Genomic DNA, 19006 nt, shown 5'->3' with positions numbered 1-19006 from the left:
CATTTACGCTCGGGGGTGATTAACTCTCGTAGGAATAGCCCTGTAAATCAATACAGGATTGTCCAGGAGAGCAAAGTGATTTATTTCCTTGTAGTTGTAGTATAATGACTGGGGTTTSCTTTTTTATGTGTCCCATTATTGTTTAGCTGATTTATATGCTTTTATTGCACCGGTTTCCAGAAGAATTTAGCAATAATTTTAACAGCATTTGGTAGTCAATGCTCTGCCTTCTTTATTCACTTTTTTTTAATGCCATAACAAATAGAAAGTCATTATCTCTGCCCTGAAGAGCTTAGAGTTCAATATATCATGAAACCCTGCTTGCAGTAATGGAAACAGTAACATCCCTGGGAAGGAATTACCGTTCTGAGAGCCAAATTTTTTTTCCCTCCTCCCTCACTTGTTCCCTAGCGAGTTTTAATTTACTATTGACTGATAGCAGCAGTAAATTACTCGCACACTCCCACTCTCAAACGCACATTCTGGTCAGAGCCAAAGAATRGAGGGGCTGCAGTTGCCATTGGCTCCCGCTCGCCCCTTGACCTGCTCTGAACTCGCTCTGTGCTCCGAGAGCGGATGGTCACAGTCAGGCTGGGGCTGTAATGCTAAAAACTCCCCTGTCCTTGTCCCAGATGTCACTGCTGACACAGCCCTGTCGCTGGAGGGAAAGGGCCGCCTCGACTACCACATGAGCCCCAACAAGAAGCGTGACTACCTGCTGAGGCTGGGGGCTCGCCCGGCCGTGGAGCGCCTGGAAGTGAAGTTCAGGACGAGGAGCGAGAACGGCGTTTTACTGCACGTCCAAGAGAGCAGCAACTTCACTACTGTGAAGGTGAGATTATGGCTAATGCTGGCCTTGATTTGATTGGACTGCCTCGTGCGCTGCGATCGAAATCGCCTTTTTCCATTACTCTTGCTGTTTCCTTTATAAAATATTAGCTCTTTAACTGAGGCTAGGCAATGCTCCAGTATCATTCGTCTTCTCAACCRTTCCCTTGCTATTTGCCAAGGTATCAGTAGATCTTGATGGTTTTGTATCTAATCAGTTTTGTCCAGACTCCAAATAGTGACTGTTTTAGGGCGGCGGGAATGGTACTCATTGCCATGGTTATTATCATCATTACACTTTACAGAACAAATCATTTTGCTATTGGCCTTTTATCTGCTGATTTTTTGAGCCTTGAACCCAGACCTTCCTTAAGCTAGCAAACGATTGCCAAAAAGTTTTCATTAATTCCTACCAACATGGCTCAAGCTTATCAAACTAGGAAGTGAGGGATAACTCGAATTCATGAGGTTACTCACAGACCAGTGTCCAATATCAAATTATTTTGGCATGCRTAGCTGAATTAATGCTTCAAATGCCACACTGTTTTGGATTTTTTTGTTAGTTTTTAAGTTTTTTTCCCCTAAGAGCTTATTGCTGCAGAAGTTACCTTTCTCAAGAGAAAGCAATGGTTTGGTTGCTGGCAATGACTCAGTCCATTTACTCATAACTCCAAATGAGTACAGCAGTGATATTGGCAAGCCCCTTTATTGGGTTGGTGTAAGCTCCAAGTTTCCTTGACTGCTGCAAGGCTTTCCAAGTTTTTCTTCCCTGACTTTTAGAGAAATTCATACAGAAATTCACACTTTCTAAGCTTCAGCCCCATGGATGTTCTCCACCTGCCTGGTCCGAGTTCCGAAGCTTTCCTGACACACCGGCTGCRTTCAAGAAGCATGTCTGCACTACTTCCCTGGCATATGCTTTTACCACATCATTTCACAGGAAGTTTCTGCCTCACTTGTATTAGCAGATAAGATCTCATTATTTTGGCTTCTGGAGAGAARCAACCTTTTTGTCCCCCCTAGTAGAATTTGCTAGGGTGAGCTCTCCAAGCATTACTGAAAAAAAAAGAGAATTGTCTTTCCTGGCTAAAAGCACCGGTGCTGTGTTTATGCAAACACTCTTGTTATTGTTAATATTGGTGAGGTTATACAAGCAAGCAGAGGGTGTCAGGTCCCAGCCCCAGCTGTGCAAAGCCAGAGAGCACAGGTTTGCCTGGTAACAGATGCACAAGTTTGAGGCAGGAGAGGTAACATCAGCCTGCCGATTGTTGCCAAGCTGTTCCCAGGTGATGCTGGTTAGTAAAACTGTAGTAATTTAACTATAGCTAGTACAGTATGGCCTCTGCACTGCTCCTCATGCACCCAGCAGTATTTCCCTCAGTGGTGGCCCGAGATGGCAGTGAAGCCAACCCAGCAAAGGTCTCCTTGTCATCTACCCCTGGTGCAAAAGTTGTGCTTTAGGGACTTGTGTTTGCAACTCATCAGTCTTCAAAGCACCATTTTATAACTCAACTGCTGGGTCTTTTAGTATGCTTGTTATCCAAAGTATTAGCACTCAGAGAAAACTTGCCATCTGTTTTGAATATTGAACCGTGCTAGGGAGAAGCTACGAGTCCTGTGGCTGCTTCCATGCCTGCCTATTTTAGTCCTTGCAGATGACTGGTTTTGGTGTAGCTGGGATTGGGGTAAAACTAAAGAAGTGGTAATAAATCAGACCCACTGAGATTGTGAGCAGTGACCAGTCATTAAATGATGGATGTAAACGCCACCCCAAAGAACCCGATATAAAGGCATCCTTAATCCAGGAAAGATACAAAATATTTCTGGTTACATTACATAATGGTCAAATTCAGATGGAAAATGCTTCCTCCAAAATCCACCACAAGGAAAAATCTGCCATCAGATTAAATTAGCATAAATAGAGCTCTAAGATTGTGAATTGTGTGGATATAGGATGTGGATTATGTGTTACCTATATGGCTAACAACCTGGCACAGATTGCCCAAGGAAGCTGTGGATGCCCCATCCTGGAAGTGTCCAAGGCCAGTTTGGATGGAGCTTTGAGCAACCTGGGATAGTGAAGCTGTCCCTGCCCATGGAACTGGATGATCTTCAAGGTCCCTTCCAACCCAAAGCCTTCTATGGTTCTATGCATGTATCAAGTTGTAGGAATTAATCAGACCATAACCCTTTTATTTTTTAAGTGACATCCCATTCAACAAGCTATAAATCTGTAAAGGCTAGTGTTCAGTTTTAAGACAAATGAAAACCAATTTGTTCAGTAAATGAGACTTGTTCAGTAAATGAAACTTTACTTGAGTAAAGTTGAGTCAGCCTTGTAGTTGGGAATATGTTTGGTGTAGTGGTTCATTCTTTTCATTAGAATTCTACTTGTCAGTTGTTCAGCCATTCAAATAAAACCCAGAAATGTGTGTTACTCAATACTGTCAGCATCAGCCTTTGTTTCAAATTTAGAAACATGTTCTGCTTCAAGGCACCAAGAAGAACATTCCTTATCTTTTCCTGCTCAAAGCAGTCATGGACCAGTCTTGTCTCCGGAAATTTTCTTTTCCAAATGCCCCATGTATTTTATTTGAGTCTGTTAGCATTAGTCACATGCAATTCTAAAGAAACTGAAATAGGGTTAAAAAATCATCAATCAGAATGGAAAATATYGGTTACTGACAGGTAAATAATTCTACAGTTCTTTTCTTAGGTGGAGTTAAAAATTTGGATTCTGTGCTCAGGCTTCCCTTAAGCTTGGAAGGTATTGTCTGATGTGGTGTATTTCCTTCTGTTTACATAAAGACCAAAATACAAGGCAGCATTTTTATGGCACATAAAAGACCAAATAAGACATAACAAACCAATYACAGGTTGCAGACATAAATATATGTATATATTCGGCTCAGTCAACCTTTTTATAAGTGATTGTGGGAAATGGTGTTTAATATGTTTTAATAGTCTGTGTGGCTGTGTGGGATTTTCCAGGGGCTGTGATAGTTTAGACACATGCCATTTGTAACAAAAGCATCCCTTCTCTGAGGGCAGCTTTATCAAACAAAACATTTTCAAATAGTCCAAATGACTGCCTTCATAAATGGAGTGGATGCACATATGAACCATTGTATCCTCCCTCCAAATGGAATACGTGCTAGATGCATTCATSCAGGCTGCTGCCAAGACATGAGCGTGGTCTTACAGCCTCGTTAAAGCTGGAGTGTCTGAACAAAGTCCTCAGCTTGCATCACTGGAGAAGCAGATCCAGAACATTTAACAGTTTCTGGAAGCGAGAGCAGCATTCTTGTAGCCGGTGTGTCACCTCGCAGTTCTTCCCAGGTGAACATTATTTTTCCTGGAATAAAGGATACAAAGTTTTGAGAGCTTTGAGCAGACCTGGGGCTCTGACCTTTCCTGGACTCTGCCTCCTGCACGTCCTGCACGCTCACATTATACATCTCAGACTGACCAAGCCACAATGGGGAGCACAGGATGGAGAGCAGTTGTTCCATTTTCCATGTGTGACCAAACGTGCAGAGCACAGAAGGAAACTTGCAGCAGGTTCCAGAGCCATTCTACATGAGCTTACATGTGTCTGTACATCCTCAGGAGGTCAGCCAGCGTATTTATGCAATGTTTGAGAAGCTGGCAGAGTTGGATGTTGGGGATTCTTTTTAAGCTCTTACATCTTARATGCAGAATTTGCACTGATCTCATTTTGGGATCATAATAAGAGGTTTGAAATCCTGCATCTCATGATTCTGTAGAATTGTGAGGTGTCATTCCTAAGAGAAAAAGCCAAAATGTTCTTCCTTTTTTCCCTAGCAGTTCACAAGTTGTCAAGCAGTTTGCTCAAGTGAGCACTATTTGAAAATTCTCACCAAATAATGCACTTTGAAGCTCTTCAGAAAGTTTTCTGAAATACAACTGCTTTTTTTCAAAATACAAATTAGCAGAAAAAAGATATATTAAATGGCACTCTTGCTCAATCCCTGCCATGCCTTATGCATTCCTACTGTGTCGTAATAAAAACTGGATGCAATTTTCTTGGGCAAGGACAACATCTGTTCACTGTGCAAAGCATTTTCCACACTTGCCTTGAAGAGGGAGGAAGARTTATTCTTTCTCTGGTTAAAAAGTGCTGTCATGTGCATGTCCTTTAGCTGCCTTCTCAGTAGGCTTTTCTCTTGWGAGATTAGCCAGGCAGTGAGTGGATAGCAACTCTAAGCAATTTTTCTGCAGAAGTTTCTGCAATGTGATTTATTTAACTCTAGACAAATTTTTATTGCTAAATAATTAACGCCTTTTAGTACAAAGCAATTATTTGGGGGAAAATACACCCACCTAGCTTTCTGTTGCACCAAAGCCATATTAGAGGAGCTGTGTCGAGTATTTGGCTACGTGTGTGTAGAAGTTRCGTGATATCATTTTAAAATCATGCTTTATGTGTTCTTCTGAGCAGATAAAAGCGGGGAAGGTGCACTACATATCCGATGCTGGAGTTGCTGGGAAGGTGGAAAGGAACATCCCTGAGGTGTACGCTGCTGATGGCCAATGGCACTCGGTGCTCCTGGAGAAGAACGGCTCTGCCACCATCCTGTCSGTGGACAGGACCCACAGCCGGGACATTCTCCACGCCACTCAGGACTTTGGGGGGCTCAATGTCCTCACCATTTCTCTGGGAGGAATTCCTTCCAGCCAACCTTTCAAGAGCACAGTTGCAGGTAATTTTTTTTTTTTTTTTTATTGGGTGCACATAAGCACATTCGAGTCTCTGTTTGCTTTGAGGTTACCCAAAGACTGCAATTCTTTATCAATAATTAGTATACATCTATCCTTTGCCAGAAAAAAGTGCAAATTGAATGAGTAAGCATTACAAACTTTGTTCCTTTAGTACACACTGCAGGCTTGCTGTTTCCAAAAGCAGGCACTCCATCTGCAGGGCTTTTTGGAGCCTGGGGAGTGGCTTTGACTGCTTGTCTGTACATCAGTTGCTATAATTTTGTTGCCCTAATGGAGAAGAAAGGAACTATTCTTTACATGAGTCAGAATCTGGAAAATCAAGGCAAATCTTTTATTTGGGCAAAAATGCTAAAGAGAAACTTTGTAGGTATTTGATAAGTGCTGCAGGATTTAGCCTGTTATTACTATGATTAAAATATTTTCTACAACTCCAGCTTCCTCCTGCTTTATCATGCTGTCAGATGAAGAAYAGGATTTATTTCTAAGTAACAGAAACTAAGGATAATAAGTATCCACCCTCTGACTGATGTCTAGCTGCTGAGATGTAAATCAGTCTCCCTTAAGAGTTAAAGTAACTGTCTCAAACCCTGGCAAAAAAAAGTAGATAACACATATTTGATATAATTTCCCAAGTGCTAACTAAAGATGGAAGTGATTTTTAGCTGCAAAACGTGAGATAGTCCAGACAATACAGATGTATTTTTCACATATTTTYATATTGAAAAATCTTCCTGGCTTCAGGAATTGTGACCAGATAAAGTATTTTTGAGCGGAGCAAATTCACACTTTACACTTGTGTATTGTGAATTTGTATGAAATGTGGTAAGAAATCATGTGGATGCTGTGCTGACCTTTATCCTTTTTACATGTATGTTTTATGAGCAGTGTGTGCATGGAAAAATCAGAGGCTTGTAGGAAAGCTGGAACAAGGAAAATTGAGGACACTAACCTCTCACCACTGCCCAAAGCTGTGGCAGACAAATTAGGAATGTCTGGCTTCCATTAAGCACACACAGTYCAAAATCCCTTATTCATATGATTTGATTGTATTTTAATATTGGATTACGTTGTGTACGACATACCAAGGATTTACAAGGCASTGGTATAAAACTCTGCATGAACTCAGAGCTGAAAATATCTGCAGAGYTGTTAAAGGCAGACAGCACACACGAGTGACAGTTCCAGGGCTCTGAAGTTGGTGTGCCCAATAAAACTTCCAAGTCTATATGACGAGTTCCCTGTTGTTTATCCCATCACACCACTGCTGTAAGGAGCCACCATGCATGCAGCAAGGTGATCGTCGCTCTTGCTTGGCCTCTCACCTTCTCACCTGAACCTAAATGTTCAGCCCTGAGGATGATAAACCTTTAATACCATCTCACRTGACTCAAGTCTATTTGCTATTTAACGTTCATCTCTGTGTAAGGTTTTGCCAYGGCAGGGATCACCGTAAGGTTGCACTGCCTCAAAACCCTTCTGGAAAGGATTTAGTCTGGGGAGCACACAGAATTATTAGGCTGGCAAAAGAATGGATTTTCCTGTGACCTCACTCAACCACTGCACAGAGCCTGGGGAGAATTCCATCTCCCTGGGCTCTGACAGCACTAAAACTTGTGGTGGGGTAGCACTGCAACCAAGGCATGGRAAGTTTGGGAAAAGGCCACTCAAAATTCAGGATATAAAAGCATTGCTGTGAATTTAAGAGACGGTGAGACAGGAGACTTAGCAGAAGCACGACAGACAAACTCAAATGAGTTAAATGAGCTTAGCACAGCCAAGCCAGATGCCCAAGGGTTTTTCTGTGGAAATGATAAGTTTTGGAAAGATGGGAAAATCAGGAAACAAAAGCATTTCAGTATATGGAATGAAGCTGTTAGAAGGAATTATTTGTTCAAATGTAATTCAAAGACATTAAGTACTGTTAGAATAGATGTCTCCCTCTGGTAACCATGTGAGTTCTTATTTAAATGAAGAGTGGAGCCTGTACTGTGCTGTTGACACACCCAGCTTTCAGCTCCAACGTGACTGTCCCTTTTTCCCGCAGGCTTCGACGGCTGCATCTCCTACATCAAGTACGGCGAGGAGAGCCTGCCGTTCTCCGGGAAGCACAGCCTGGCCACGCTGTCCCGGACGGACCCGTCGGTGAAGATGGGCTGCCGYGGCCCCAACGTGTGCGCCAGCAGCCCGTGCTGGGGCGAGCTCATGTGCGTCAACCGCTGGTTCTCCTACCAGTGCGTGCCGCCGGGAGCCTGCGCCTCCGCGCCCTGCCTGAACGGCGGCAGCTGCGAGCCCRGCCCGCACGGCTACACCTGCAGCTGCCCCGAGGCGTACGTGGGACGGAGCTGCGAGACGCTGCTGGCCTGCCTGGGTGTGCTGTGTGCCCCCGGACACGAGTGTCGGGCGGCAGCAGGCGGCGGTCACGCGTGCCTCCCGTCCCCGCAGCCCGCCGAGCTGGCGCTGCCGCTCTGGGCCGTGCCGGCCATCGTGGGCAGCTGYGCCACCGTGCTGGCGCTGCTGGTGCTCAGCCTCATCCTCTGCAACCAGTGCCGAGGGAAGAAGGCCAAGGGGCCCAAGGAGGAGAAGAAGACCAAGCAGAARAAGAAGAAAAAGGGGAGCGAGAACGTGGCGTTCGATGACCCCGACAACATCCCGCCCTACGGYGACGACATGACCGTCAGGAAGCAGCCCGAGGGGAACCCCAAACCCGACATCATCGAGAGGGAAAACCCTTACCTCATCTACGACGAGACGGACATCCCRCATGCCGCCGAGACCATCCCCAGCGCCCCGCTGGCATCCCCCGAGCCCGAGATCGAGCACTACGACATCGACAACGCCAGCAGCATCGCCCCCTCCGACGCTGACATCATCCAGCACTACAAGCAGTTCCGCAGCCATGCKCCCAAGTTCTCCATCCAGAGGCACAGCCCGCTGGGTTTCGCCCGGCAGTCCCCCATGCCCCTGGGCGCCAGCAGCCTGACCTACCAGCCCGCCTACGGGCAGGCCTTGAGGACGGCRTCCCTGAGCCACTCGGCGTGCCCCACTCCCAACCCCCTGTCCCGGCACAGCCCCGCGCCCTTCTCCAAGTCCTCGACATTCTACAGGCACAGCCCGGCCCGGGAGCTGCACCTCGCCATCCGGGAGGGGAGCCCGCTGGACGTGCACGGTGATGTCTGCCAGCCTGGCATCTTCAACTACGCCACCCGCCTGGGGAGGAGAAGCAAGAGCCCGCAGACCATGGCGGGCCACAGCTCCCGCCCGGGAAGCCGCCTGAAGCAGCCCATCGGGCAGATCCCGCTGGAGACGGCTCCCCCGGTGGGGCTGTCCATCGAAGAGGTGGAGAGACTGAACACSCCGCGGCCCAGGAACCCCAGCATCTGCAGCGCCGACCACGGCCGCTCCTCGTCGGAGGAGGACTGCAGGAGGCCCCTGTCGCGGACGCGCAACCCGGCCGACGGCATCCCCGCGCCCGAGTCCTCCTCCGACAGCGACTCGCACGAGTCCTTCACCTGCTCCGAGATGGAGTACGACCGCGACAAGCCYGTGGCCTACACCTCCAGGATGCCCAAGCTGTCCCAGGTCAACGAGTCGGACGCGGACGACGAGGACAACTACGGCTCCAGGCTGAAGCCGCGGCGGTACCCGGGGCGCCGCGGGGAGGGAGGGCCCGTGGGGGCGCAGGCGGCCGGAGCTGCCGACGGCTCCCTGCCCGGGAAGCTGGGCCAGCAGGCAGCCAGCTTCAACTGGGACAACCTCTTGAACTGGGGCCCGGGCTTYGGGCATTACGTGGATGTTTTCAAAGATTTGGCATCGCTTCCTGAAAAAACAGCAGCAGCAGCAGCAGTGGGTGACGACAGCAAAGGTGGCGCGGCGAAGGCTGTGCCCAAGGAGGGGGAAGCAGAACAGTACGTATAGGCTTTGTCTCCTGGCATCGCCTCCGTRCAAAGCCACGGGGAACTGCTCGAACCATTATATGGTTGTGGAAAAGCCAAGGTCAGCGTCTGAACCCCAGGCCAGTCTGGTTGGAGGAGACTAAAAATAATAACCATTATGCTGCTGAAAGAGACTTAAGACATTTTTAATTTAATTATGCTCGGATGAATTTGTTTCTCCTGCATGCGTTGTACTTGCAAACCAGATATTCGGCATGCAGCCTTTGGAAAGGGTTTCCTATTTACATTGTTTGGTTCGTGGTTCTTAAATTAATAATGCTTTGTTCTGAAAAYGAACTAATTTTTTGTTCCAGTTGTGAAGGATGTGCATATTGTCTCCAGCTACTAACATGTTTTACGATGCAAGAGTATTGAGGATTTAATGTTCCTTMAGAAGCTCGTGGAAGTGAAATGGTGAATGAAGGAATTGCAGTAGTAAGGTGTCTCAGAAAATGTCGTTACCATATCCTGCAGTTGCTCACATGTGACTTTCTGGATGAAATCAGCTTGAATAATTGCTGGCAACAGTGCTTGCTGTAAGTCTTATTCCATACAAGAGGTGCTAGAAGCAGCTCAAGCCAGTCAGCACTTTAGGAGTTTTTTACCTTTTCAGTTTGTTTATTTGTTTGTTTCAGGTTTCTTTCTTTTTTTTTTTTTTTTTTTTTGGTTTTCTTGACAAAGTTGTGTGAGAGCTTCTGAATCTCTATATTTTTGGGGATGCTTACTTAATCCTGGTCCCTTCCTGCCCCCCCTCAGTGGTTCCTGATTGTCACTTGTCAGCCCAGCCTGGCTCGCAGCAGCAGGAGCGAGGGACAAACCCCTCCATTCCTACATCTCCTGGCCTCTCAGCTTGGCTGCTGCTGCAGCCTGTGCTTCTCCCCTGGTTCCATTTTCCCATCTGTGCCGTGGAAAAGTAGGAAAAACACTTATTTCCCTGCCTCACAGGGGTGCTGTGAGGGCTAATTAGTTAACTCGTCTGAAGTGCTTCGACATTATCAAGCACTATAATAAGTATTATCATAATTATTATTACAGCACTGCCTAGCCTCTGTGACCTTGGAGTGGCATTTTCTGCATTCTACAATTTTYTATGGTGGAAACTTTGAAGAATTATTTATTGTATAGAAAATTACTGCACTCTAGCATTTTGCAGCGGATATGAGGGAAAACTACTTGTAGATTCATTAATGTAGCTTTATCTGTTGCCCCCAATTCCCTGAAGTTGTAGGTAAAATAGAACTTCACAAAGCCCTTACATCTTCATGCAGATCTGATGAACCTATTGTACTGTGTAAAAACTTCAATTTTTTTGTTTTGGTTTTTTTTTTTACCTAAGCCGTGTTTTTATATCAATATTTTCCTATGCTGAATAGTTTTCTTACTTTCAGGGAAGGTAAGAAAAATACTTTTTTTACATTTGTTACTTATGTAACATCCATATTTTTCACATTTTGATAAAATTGTAACATACTGTATGCTTTCTACCTGTAAATGCCAATAATAGAATTAAAATATTTATTTAAAATCTTTAGTGTGTGTTACTGGAAACCTTTTGTCTTTTCTCTTTCTCTAATTTCCACTCCTTGATCTTCACTTTTGAGGTTTTAAGTTATAAACTTTTTAAGTTATGTGAGGTTTTTAATTAGAAAGTAGGTTTTAAGAAGCAAGTAGCTATCTCAGGAAGACAGAGGAGTATCATGAGGTTGATGAGCCTAAGGTAATGTCAAAAARTACCAAATCTACTTTCCTATTTCTAATAACATAATAAAAACKGTATTTTAGTCCATAGGGCTTTATCAGCAGCAACTGGTTTCATGTTTTTTAACCCAAATTTTCACCTCTGCTCCAAGCTGGAGCTTTCCAGTACGTGAACAGCAAGGAGTGTGAGAACAAGAGCTTTCTGTCATAAAGCAGCAGTTGAACAATAAATAACTGCATTCTTTTATACTTACAAAGGGATAAATCAGGCTTGGACAACTTCTTGGAGAATGCAGAGAGGGRAAAAGTTAAGGCTTCAGGCAAGAGGTGAGTTCTGGGGTTAGGTTTTGAATTAGTGGTAAATGTAAAGAACTTAGGAAAAGGACAGCAATTCAAGGGAGGGGTTTATGTGTTATATGCTTGGTTTAGTGTTTATTTTGTCTCAAAACTGGCAATTAGGAACCAGCTCCTTTTGTCTGATAGTGCTCCCAGCATCATCGTGCCCCACAAAAGTGCRAAGATAATGGGCCAAAGTAGCCCACATTGGTATGTAAGTAGTTTCATCTGAAATAACACGAGATCCACAAGTGATTTCAGGGTTTGAGGAGCTGCTGTAATTAAACATCTGTTAAAAAGCTGTATGTTTAGTTTGAATATTATCCCTTAATACAAACTGTACCGCATCCAAGCAGTGATTTTAATAACACATGAAAACTTTAACAAATGAAAGCTTTTAAACCTAACACCGAACATATTGAGGGCTGTGTTATGCCAGTTGAGCGTTGTGAAATTATTGAAAAGTTTGGCTAAAGGAGAATAATGTGCAGTGTGGACTTGCACAAAATGCATGTCATAACTGCAGCACATTTAACAATTTATCGAGTGGTAGTGCATTCCTTGACATTTTGACACTTTGTGGTAGACAAATGTATATTTTACTGGTTTCCCTGTTTGTGAAAAGCATAGAGATGATTTTGACACTTAAACATATGATCCATTTCTGCCATTTTTTTATAATTCTTTCATGATGAGGATCAGCCGAGGGTTCCAAGTGAATCATGCAAAGCAATCATCCGAAGTTACCAGTTGTGAGGGAGCAAACAGCACAATTCCCCCAGTTCATCATCAGAGCTGCAYGCTCCTGTTTCAGGGTCTGGAATGTATTATAAGTCATAAATATGGGGGAAGAAAAACAGTCTGTCCCCCTCACTGTGGTTCACAGGAGYCTCCAAACACATCTCATGTCAGCAATTTGTCTCTGACCTGTCTTTGTGCTGGTAGGTTGCTGAACTGCTGTTGCCATCTCAGATGGAGATGTTTTCTCCCAAGGATGTTACTAATGAGATGAAAAYGGACAGGGAAATGGCAGATTTACATGGCATTCTCTTGCTTAGCTATGAAAAGGAAAATATAGGAGTACTGTGTTCTGTGGCAGAGGGATAGATGAATAAAAGAAGTGAAACCTAGATTAATCTTATTCAAGATTTTCAGTATTTTTAATGGAAGTTTTGTAACTGTGAAACCATGAAATTAATGGCAAAACACATTACATTGAAAAGTAACATGAAGYCCCACATTTTGGTGAAAACATCCAGTGTTTTGCTGTTCACCATTTGATCCTTTTCCATGGCCATTGGTGTATTCATTCCACCATCTTTCCCTCTGCTCTGTGAAGTCAGCCCTTTGTTCCTTCCAACGTGCTCACTTTGTTTTTCTATAAACAGCACTCCATGAGGAAGACTGACAACGTGGTGAGGTTGCCAGTCATCATCACAACCTGTCTGTTTTTAAAATTYAGATATTTGCACTCAGCTGGCCTTTCCTATGTTTTGCATGAACCTCACCTTCCATTYAGCCATCCTGTAAGAGGTTTTTCCAGCAATAAAATGTGGTTGGATTCTTAGTCATTTTACAGCCTTTCTGCAGTAACTTTGAGGTTTCATCCTTCTCTACCAACATGATGCCTGCTCGGAGCTTGCCTTCATTTCTGTCTCACACAACCTCCCCACTCCTTTCAGGGCAGATTCAGCAAGGTGTTGCTTTCCTTCCTCCCTTACAACTGGCAGCACACCTGGYAGGAGGTGGAGGATGAGTAGAAATGGCTCCTCCTAACCACTGGGAAACAGGAATGCAAAAATATATTCATTTAACTTTAATTTACATCCTCTCAGAGGGAGCATTTTCAGGGAGTCACCAAACAGTGTCAGCTGTTCCCTCGGAGCACTGTGACTCTTTGTGCAGCCCCTCGGACCAGGAGCAGGGAAAATAAACAGGTCCCTGTCTTCCCATTTCTTGGTTTATTTCCCCTGAGCCTGATTCAGTAATTAGTGTTTCTCCTTGCGTATCTAGTGCAATTAGCTAGAACAGCAAATTAGGGAATAAGAAATAAACATTAATACAGAGAAACAAACATTAATATAGGAGAGCATAGGGGATGAGAAATGGATATTGATGAACCWTTCAATAAGCACATTTTGGTGCAATAATCTAGAATCCTGACAAATAAGCATGGTAATTTCCTTTAAAATACAACTCTCTCAATAATGCAAGCCTTTATTAAAACAATTTGTTAAACCTTGGCAAAGAAACTGTGTGACAACATCATTTTACAAGAATTTCTTGTAGTTTGTAGAAAGCTGAGTGAGAGCTGAAATGGTTTGTTTCTCTTAAAACAACTGATGTTAAGCATATTAAAAAGGAAAATGAATAATGTCTTAATTTTTTCCTTTTTTTTTACACCTGTAGAATTCATCACAATCATCAAAACAGGTTGGGTTTTGTAGAGCAGGGAATGCCTTTTCTGTGGTGGTGACACCTCYCTGCTTTGCAGGAGGGGCTCCAATCGATGTGACATGTTATTGTGAGCTCATGCCAGAGGCAGTCTGCTCGTTTTGAGAAMGAACAGCGAGTTCTGATAAAGAAAACCCACCCTCAGCCCGGGAATACTTGGGCCAGGCTGCTGTCCCAAGCTTGATATTGCCAGGACAACATTCCTAACTGCCTGTGAATTTCTGCCTAAGCACTTTTGCAAGGGAGAAAATGCTTTTGTAAGGGGAAATTGATTGGTGGTTCGGTCTGAGCACAGAAAAAAGAAAAAGACAAAAGCTTTAGGTTAGAAAGGACCTTAAAATCACCCAGTGCCAGCCCCACTGCCACGGGCAGGGACAMTGTCCACTGGACCAGGTTGCTCCAAGCCCCATCCACTTGACTTCCAGGGCATCCACAGCATCACCACTGTATGTTTCCATCAGATTTTTGTGGTTTTGAATTAGAGTCTATATGAAGGCAAGATAAGCTGGAAATTAGGGAGGCTTTCTTGAGATTTAGTCAAAGCTGGAAGCACTCAAAGGTAATAGTGTATAAGAACACAATCCTTTAAAAGCCAAAATTTAATGTATCTAAGCTACTGGAGCACCCCAACATTTCAACAAGTGYTTTACAAAATTGCCTAAAACTCTGGCTTCCCAGAAATGCCACGGAAAATCCAAATAGCCTGATTATTTTATCCATGTAAAATACACTTCTATTAAAATTACCCACAGAATCCCCAGTGCCCTTACTGCACTTACAGCACCACCCAATCACTCAGAGCACAGCAAGTGGAAAAGAGGTCCTGGTGGAACAAATCGGTCCCTGAGGAGGAGAATTGCTCTCTACTTCTTCTGAGGGAGGTCATTCCTGGTAGTGATGCTTGAAAATTGTAGCCTTAGTTTTATTAGGAAATTCCATCTCAACTGGGGCAAATCATGCTCTAGGTATGGGTGTCACTGGGAGCTTTTCTAATCCTGTTGTGTTTAGGGGTTTGATCAATTTTTTTCCCCCCCAAAGTAGCTTGCAGCTCCAGTCGTGAAATAGGTAAGAAATACTGTCATTACTTCAACAGAAGTGGTTTTTGTGATTGAAGTTTTTACTTGCAGTGAGGAGGAGGTTTATTATATTAAATTCAGTGGGACATTATATTAAATTCRGTTCACTTTGACTCTTTTCCTACTRTTGGCAGGAAWTCTGCTGTTGTTCTGCACCCTGTTTGGTTTTCTCATTGTTGGTTTTATCCACCTGTTCCTAGCATTAAAACCAAGGGCAGCTTTTTATTCAGCTAAGGCTGCAAACAGCATCCACCCTGAAACTTTTCAATGCTTTTTGTGGCCAAGGGGACCCTTCTTTTTCATTGATTTGAGYGCACTCGCTGAATAATTGCATCCGACGAGGTTCTGAAGCTTAGTCAGAGTTTCCCCTGCCTTCTGATTTTGGCTGCTTCTGTTTTGACTTTAAGATGTCCCTGGATGTTTGTCACGGGAAATGAGCTTGGCTGTTTGCTTTGCTTTAAGTGACATTCAATACCCTGAAGAGASAAGTGGAGTATGACAGGTCTGTAATTGGGTCAATTTTTCTTTTTCCATCCATGAAATAGCCAGGCATGTACACATCTAACTGTTCTGCCTGTGCAGTACACCATGTCCTGGATTTTTAATAGGGTTTGTCTGTAGCTAGTTTTGATTTTTTTTTATTTTTTTTTAACACGTATAAATGAATCTTTTAGAGCACTGAGGGGTTTTAAACTGGAAAACGTCAGTGACAAGAGAAAAGCTGCAGTGTGGCAACTAAAAGAAGCTTTTCCAACGTGTCTGATCAGCACATCCCTGCACCTACAGCTGTAGGGCATCTGCTGAGACAGAAGATCCTACATAAATAAGATGTTAATGTAAAAAATGGTATTTACATTACCTCAAATGAGAACTGTTAGGGAAATGTCYGAGGGCCTGTGTATCTTTCCTGTGATGGCTGGATGGAGATTCCTAAACAAAAAGCAGCAGGCAACCTAATGTTTGCAAGGTGTTCTTTTACATTTTCCTAAACTCTTAAGTAGAACAAAACTTTTAAGGCTCCTTGTAAGTGGCCCTGCATGGTCTTCACTGCTCGATTGTGCTTCATTTTCTTATGGTTCTAGTGGGTTATTTGCTTTTTGGGGGTTGAAAAGTGATGGGGAGGGTCTCACATGACTTCCAGATGACCTTCCACGCTGACAGAGCCCACATGGAGGTGGGAAATCCCTGTCCACCTTGGAGAGCACCAGGGTGCACTTCCAGTGTGAGCCTTTCCTTTGGCTTTCCTTTCTTCTGGGCCGAATTTGCTGCTGGAGTAGCCAACCCTCACACACAGATCTTTTTTGTTTCATCTTTTTGCTTCATCCTGGAGTCCCTTTCTCTTGGACAGAGACACGGGGTGACATTCAAGGAGCTGCCTGTGGATTGGGATCACTTTAGTTCTGGAGAAGGCAGCTCCAATAGGGCAGGCGCAGTCAGCGGGGGAAACACGCCGTGTYAGCAGGATCATGTGAACAAATAAAACCAACCAATTATTTGTGGTTGGATGTTTGTTTCATGACTCTTTTGTCACTCAGCYGCCCTTCTCCTCATCGGGATTTTTTTCGTTCCTGCTAAACTGCTCTGACATATTTTCCACTCCATACATCACCGAGGATTGCTGCCCTGGGAGCGGCTGCGGTAGGACAAATTCCTTCCTCCTTATTCCTGATTTCTGGCATTCACAGCGAGGAAATGGCCCTTCAGAGTGCCACTGGGTGCTCCTGGGGCTCAGGGATCACCTTGCAGCTCCTCAGCTGCCCRTGTCGAGCCAGCACTCCGTACCTGCTTGCTCACCACAGTATTAAAGGTAATAATAATAATAAAGGTAAGAGTAATGCCATTAATAGCAATAATAACAAAGGTAGTAATAATAAAACAAGAAACACAAGCCAAGTTATGAGGGCTCCAGATCCCAACAYGATGTTCCTGAAGTTAGGAGTTGTCTGCTATCCCAAAAATCACCAGGAGTGACAGCAAAGAAGCTGCTTGTGTTGGGATGCTGGAAGGAGCGCGTGTTTAGGGCAGTGGCTGATCCTGGGTTTAGTGTTTCCCCCAGGGCTGTGCTGAAAGGCACCCTGAGCTCAGCAAATGTCTCTTTTGGGCTCTCAGCCCCACAGAACGGGCCAGTGGGTGCCTGTGTGTGCTGCTTTCCATTTGGGGCTATTTGTCCACGAGCAGCGGCTCCGAAGGGAGCTCAGTCCAACACCGCCCTCAAGGTTTGTGTGCAGGAATACAACAGGCACATGCCAAACAGGCAGAGGAGAAAAACTTGTATTTTGGGAGGTTTTTTTCCTAAAAACAGATGCCATTGCGTTTTACCTTAATGGTAATTGATTATTCCACAAAGAAGTTCCTGCTTCACCGAGGTCTGCCCCGATTATTTCACAAACCAGTGCTTTACCAACTGCTGCAGCTTTGACCCCCATCGCGCTCCTGGGCACAGAAAACTCAGGTGATTTCACAGGGCAGTGTTTTACACCTGAAAATAAGTGCTGAGACACCCTCCTTGGGATAACAGAACCCACAAAAATTCCTGTGCTGCAGCAGAAACGCATGAGAATTGGGGATTAAGCAATGGGATGCAGTTTAAAGCATCAAAACTTTCATCAAGTTCTGCACAGAAATACTGCAGTAACATTCATCAAAATATCTCATTATCTTTGCCCAGGGCCTGTGGGRTTTGGGGTCAGGGATAAAGAACAAAGAGAAACGTACATGTAAAAGTTATGTTTTACACCATAATGATCTGGTCASCCTCTAACCAAAAATGCTGAAATAGCTCAGTAAATGAGTTTGTCTGATGCACAACCACATGAAAGACCATTGTAAGGAGCTCCCCACTGCAGACTTGCCACTCTGATTTTTTCCCCCCTGAGGACATCATCTGTGGATTTTGCTCTCCTCCTCTCCTCTCCCTACTTAAAAAGTGCTACATTSCTGCTGAAAACTCCATTCCCAAAGTGAAGGGAATCATTAGCTCCTGGCACTTAAAAAAACTACCAAATCTTCCTCACTTGAGCCTCRTCTTAGTAATACATCAGCAGGATGTAGCAGCCCTTGCTGGAGCAAATCTCATCTAGAAGATCTCAGGCTATGGGGAATCCTTCTGGTTTCTCCTCAAATTAAAGAATTACACTCAAATAATGGATATAAGCAGTGATATTTGGGTAGCATTGAGCCTTGGACACTTCCAGGGGTGTGGCTGCCACAGTTTTGTTCCTAAAGCAGAGCCCTTCCATGTCTTACCAGTTATATCCTTCCTGGCTAAACTTTCTCTATAAAATAAAAACAAAACTAACTCAGCATTCAGTGATTCCAAAGGATGGAGTTATCAGGACCTAATTGCTTCAGTTTGCTCTCATAATAACAGGAAGCATCCCAGAGCATTGTCAGAGTGGCTTATTTCTATAAATAAAAACTGGAAGAGCTGCTGGCATTTATAAGGAGAATGAGTTCATTGGAATAAAGATAGACTTATTGTGGATTAAGTGGGAGCAAACACAACCTTAAAGCAGCAGAAAATAGCAATATTATTCCTGCTATCTGCACATTGTCTTTACAAGAACACTCCTCTCTGTGTTGCTGGGTGGTTCTTTTTATTTGGARGGGAAGGGTTGTTTTTAATACTCCGTGATAAGAAGACCCTGAAAAAATAAATAATCTCGCTGGAGTTGAGGGAAAGGGGACTACCCTCAGTAAACCACTGTGTTTCCAAAGCTTTCCTCTATCAACAGGCTGGCCCTGGAGTCATGGCTCTGGATGTTTATTATTCTACTAGCATTGTATATATTGACAGTCTGACCAGTAAAACTCTGCTAGAGTCRTTCCACAAAAAGCTGGTGAGAGAAAGCAGCACCGAAACACGCAAAATAGTATTTGCTGAGGCTGTTTTTGTCTCTCGAGGAACTGGCAAACTGCAGGGAGTTTGCTCAGATTGCC

The 19006-nt window shown here is 44.2% G+C and overlaps 1 protein-coding gene across 1 annotated transcript in view; it reads left to right on the top strand.

The window, feature by feature from the left end:
- FAT4 (FAT atypical cadherin 4) overlaps positions 1–10993 on the top strand; it is a gene marked incomplete at its 5' end in the record, with an annotated part of 59452 nt that extends 48459 nt beyond the window's left edge. Inside the window, 3 exons of the mRNA XM_057373287.1 lie at positions 633–832; positions 5291–5552; positions 7616–10993. Of these exons, the coding sequence (XP_057229270.1) occupies positions 633–832; positions 5291–5552; positions 7616–9486 (2333 nt within the window). The remainder of the gene's footprint in view (positions 1–632; positions 833–5290; positions 5553–7615) is intronic.
- Positions 10994–19006: the final 8013 nt, after the last annotated feature.

This window comes from Malurus melanocephalus, unplaced genomic scaffold (assembly GCF_030028575.1).
Source record: "Malurus melanocephalus ecotype Western Australia unplaced genomic scaffold, MMel_1.1 scaffold_192, whole genome shotgun sequence".
Lineage (NCBI taxonomy): Eukaryota > Metazoa > Chordata > Aves > Passeriformes > Maluridae > Malurus > Malurus melanocephalus.
Note: the sequence above shows the minus strand (reverse complement) of the source record. Positions and strands in the feature narration are given on the sequence as shown.